The 4,511-nt window shown below is 40.8% G+C and overlaps 1 protein-coding gene across 1 annotated transcript; it reads left to right on the top strand.

Annotated features, from left to right (window-relative positions):
• The first annotated feature begins 351 nt into the window (after positions 1-351).
• Positions 352-1,682, top strand: LOC117789420 (putative uncharacterized protein DDB_G0271606). The gene is made up of 2 exons (XM_034628446.1): positions 352-681; positions 793-1,682. Exons 1-2 carry the CDS (start codon positions 615-617, stop codon positions 1,431-1,433), a joined length of 708 nt encoding a protein of 235 aa, XP_034484337.1. The 5' UTR covers positions 352-614; the 3' UTR covers positions 1,434-1,682.
• Positions 1,683-4,511: the final 2,829 nt, after the last annotated feature.

The raw sequence follows: 4,511 nt of genomic DNA on the forward strand, positions 1-4,511 counted from the left end.
TTGATTATTTTTTTGTTTTACTATTATGTATGGGTTGCCAGGCAAAGCTGGATACCAGAGGAGTCGACTGTTTGGAAAGGGAATACGACCGGAATCTAGAGTGGGCAGCACTAGGTTTCTAATCAGTGCAGCTTCCGTTTGCCGGGCCGTCAGTCAACAGTGCGCGATATTTGTCAACAAGCGGAACTATAAATATGCATGCAGTTTTTTAAAAAAAAAAATACTACTGAGAAGAGAAGCCGACGGTAGAGGCTGAGCGAGAGTGAGAGAGGAGAAAGTGGAAACCCTTGGGTCCTGGTTGAACGTCAACGAGCAGGCTTTGAAATTGCACTCAAACGAGTTGTCAGAGTGTGAGCACAGGGTAAACTCGTCTGTCGAGCATTTCATTTCATTCCTACTTTTTTTCTGGCACTACATCCATTTTTTTTCGGACTAAGGGAAAATAAAAACAAAAATCAACTTAGATACAACAGTTGTAAATTGTGAACTGCAACAGAAAAGTGAATTAAACAGATACAACAAACTAGGCAGATCTAATCAACAGCGCTAAATTTTCAAGTGGCAATCCGCGAAATTGGAGTCCCTTCCAGTATTCCGATATCACACCACAGAGGATGTTGCGACAACTTCAATTGAGAGCCCCCATGAAGGCTATACAGCTGAAGCGCTCCTTGACTTGCAGTAAGTACTCAAATTCAGCCATTTATGAACCAAACTCGCTGTCTTCGATTAACTAAAGTAAAAGTATCAATTGCAACAAATCTAACAAATCATTAAATGTTATATATTTAGATCCAAAACAATTGCAACCACTTGCTTTGGTCGATGCCGTCAAAAAGGAGCAACAGGCCAAGATACAATCGAAGCCTGAACAGAATCCGACCCAGATACTTGTGAAGATGAAGATGAACATCAGCAACAATAACAAGAATAACAAGAATAGTCGCAACAATTTACCAATGGGTTACTCCAACTTGGCTCGCATGGAGTTGCCGATCCATGAGAACCAAATGAAGTACCTAAGGCAATATAGTGTTTGCCTAAATCCATTGGAACAGTTGCAGGCCGAACAGGGTAAGATGACAACACGCAGCAACAACTTGCCGATGGGGTACTCCGATCTGAGCAATGATCAGTCCAATAGTGTCGCTCTCGTGCCATTGGATCAGGCGCAGATGGACAACAATTTGAAGAATATTGGGACTCAGAAGCCGCAGTCACAGCCGCAGTCCAAGATGCCGGAGCAGCCGTTACGCAAGATACCATATTATAATCCCTTGAGGCGTCGCAGCAACGTTGATCCCGCACGTGTCCAGTATATCAAGGATCGGTTCAAGGAGCGCTCCCTCGACACTGACGCCTACAAGCCACAGGGTAAGAAGTACGTATCGCGTACTACACTGCACTCTGGACGATTGGACAAGATTGATTAGAAGATCCCTTTCTGCCTGTGGTTAATGCTTGCAACATGTTCACTGAATTTCCTCAGATCAGCAACACTTAATTACCCCCACCCCCTCCCTCCCCTACAGAGACACCCCCAATCCCACTCCCACCCCACCACAACTATTGTTTACTTAAGCGCAATGAAAGACGAGTGTAAATCAGCATTCGCTTAATGTTTTTATCCAAAAGATTTTAAATATATTTTTGTGTCTTACTGACTTTTAACCTCTAAACTCGTCTAACGATTTACACCAACTGCCATAGGGTAAATCAAAAGGAAATAAAAGATGCGATTAAAATGAAAAGAACCTTAAAAGAATAAGAAATCGAGGCATACCGGAAAAGTAACTGTAAGATCAGGAGAGAAAATTAGATCTACATGATTTTAAAAATATTTTGCAAGGAATTTAATGCCATTTTTAAAATTTTTTGAGTATGGGTTTTAATTTTAATTTAAAAGATTTTTTAATCCGAATATATTTGATTCAAAGAAGCACAAATTTAGTTGTAACTCCACAAAGTGCAATTCAAAATTATTTCTATTAATTAAGTAATATGTGTAATTCTGATGCTGTATTTTATGTAGAATTTACTAATGTTCAAATGATGATCAGAATTTTTTAAAAAATGTATCTAAAGTGACAAATTGTCAGTCAGATAATTTTTATCAGACTTTAATCCATTATTTAACTTGTGAGTTGCTAACTAAAGACTTGCATTTAGCTTTTAGTTAATCACAAATTCATAATACTTGAATCTGCAAATGGTTAACTTCAGCTGAAGTATTCATACGTATGTAACAAGTATATTTGATGCTTCTTGATGCTGTTGAATTCTCTAGTAAAGTGGCTTTTCTTGCTTCCTGTTAACGCTTTTCTACGTGCTCCTTATTGTTCTTGGTCTATTGTCAGTTCATCTGTTCTATACGTCTGTCCGTCTGTCTGTCTGTCTGTCTGTCTGTCCGTCTGTCCGTCTGTTGTCGAGTCCATTCAGCTGAGTCGACTAAGTGTTTCGCTTTCAGCTCCGTTTGATGTGCACAAGTAGCTGCAGCTTTTGGCTGTTTGCTTTTGAGTGTGCTCGTAAAATCGAAATCCGACTCACTATTCCAATCGACTCCAATCGACTCGACTCGTCTCGTCTCGACTTGTACTATGGACTATGGACAAGGGGTTTTGGGGGCATTGGGTACGCATACAAATCACACTAAACCGAATACGTCAAGGCAGCAGTAGCTTAGCTACAACAACAACAACAACAACTGGAAGATAGCTTTGGCTTTCCCTTGAGTGCGCCCAACAGCAGCCGGGCTCAATATCACAAAAAATACCCGCAAAAAATCACATGACTGTAGAGAAGTAGATGGAGGTAAGGGTATGTGCAAAGGAGCACAGCCAGGAGTAAAAAACAACTGCAGGGGCAGCAACAAAAAGCATGAGAAAAAGACAAAAAGTGCTAAACAAAAGCTGACTGACTACAAAACCAAGTTGGAACGGACGCGGTATCGACATCGGCACGCTTGGCGCTTGAGAGTTTGGCTTGTGGGTTGGGCTTTTGAGGGTTGAAGGTTGGGGGTTGGGGGTTGGGATTGACTTTGACTCCAGCTATATATCCTGTTTGTGCAGAGATTTAGCTTTGAGCTATGGATATCGCCTGGCATTGCTTTGGGTGTGTGTGTGTGTGTGTGCGGGTGTGTGTGTGTGTGTGTGTTTGTGCTTGCTGCCATCGAAGCTCATCGATACAGTCGTCGCCGTGGCAAGGAATGGGGGCATTCATTGAGGCAACTGAGGCAACTGAGGCATTGAGGTATTGCAAATCGGCTTGGGACTGGGCCCCGTTTCGAGTGTCGGTGTCGTGCAGCAAGTTTACATGCTGTCAGTGCAGCTTTTTGTTGCCGTTTTTTAATTACATCCTCTACCGTTTGGGGTGCATCAAGCATACGCCATGTATGACGCGCCTTTGGCAAACGGGCACAAAACAAAAACAAAACACAACAACAAAAATACAAAGAGGCACAAAACGACAAAAAAAAAACACTAAGTTACAAATGGCATAACTTGACTACAAGATACCCATTAAAAACTTGCTGATCAAAACATTTACAAAAAAAGAACATTTGCGAAAGAATACAATTTATTTGAAAGCACAACAAATTACTTGGAAATTAGATTTCTAGTTGGGTTGGCTTGTATGTTAACCCATTTGGCTTTCAGCCGGTTTACAGGGTATACAAAACCAAAACCGTAAACTTGTGCAATTGCAATGGTTTGGCTTTGGCTTTGGCCTATGTGCGGGCTCCTGTTCCCGGCCTCAGATACCGCGTAGTGTCCTTTGCGCTTTGCTTCCATCGTTGTCCTTGTCGTCCTCGTCGTTGACGTAAAACGTGCCTGGCATGGCGCGTCGTTAGTTTATTGTAAAATTCCAATAAATGCAGTTTAAGTTGAAGCGTCTCGCCTCTGCCTCAGTCATCCCATTTGAAAGTCGGCAAAAGGTGAACCAAAAACTACAGAGCAACAACTCCATCCTGCCCCTAACTCTTGCTTGTTTCATGCCCTTTCCCTCCCCTCCTCCCACTGCCTCTTGGTAAAAGTGCGCAACACAACGTAAAAAGGGGGGAACAAAAAAAAAACACAAAGAGAAAGTCGTAGAAAATCGGAAAATTGGACACACCACGCAGGAGCAATGATAAAGCAGAAGAAAGAGAAGAACTGGAACTGGAACTGGAAATGCTTGGAACAGTACAAGACGCTGCACAATAGTTCAAGTTATGGCCAACCAAGTCTTGGCCAGGTCAACACTCGAAAGTCGCTGCATGAAAAATAAATATGCAAATACATCAATCTTCATTTGCATTTATAATCCAATTGGATATATTCATATTGCAATTTTTTAATCTATTGACAAGCATTTAAATTCAACAACAATAAATATTTTATATTTAAGGCTTCTTTTGATGATAATTCAAAAAAAAAAAAAGATATATGTATTTTGATTTAAAGCCATAGAATAATTTATAGTGTTGTCACTCCTAAACTTTCTTTATTATTATTTTTATTTAACAATATTTT

This window comes from Drosophila innubila, chromosome X, assembly GCF_004354385.1.
Source record: "Drosophila innubila isolate TH190305 chromosome X, UK_Dinn_1.0, whole genome shotgun sequence".
NCBI lineage: Eukaryota > Metazoa > Arthropoda > Insecta > Diptera > Drosophilidae > Drosophila > Drosophila innubila.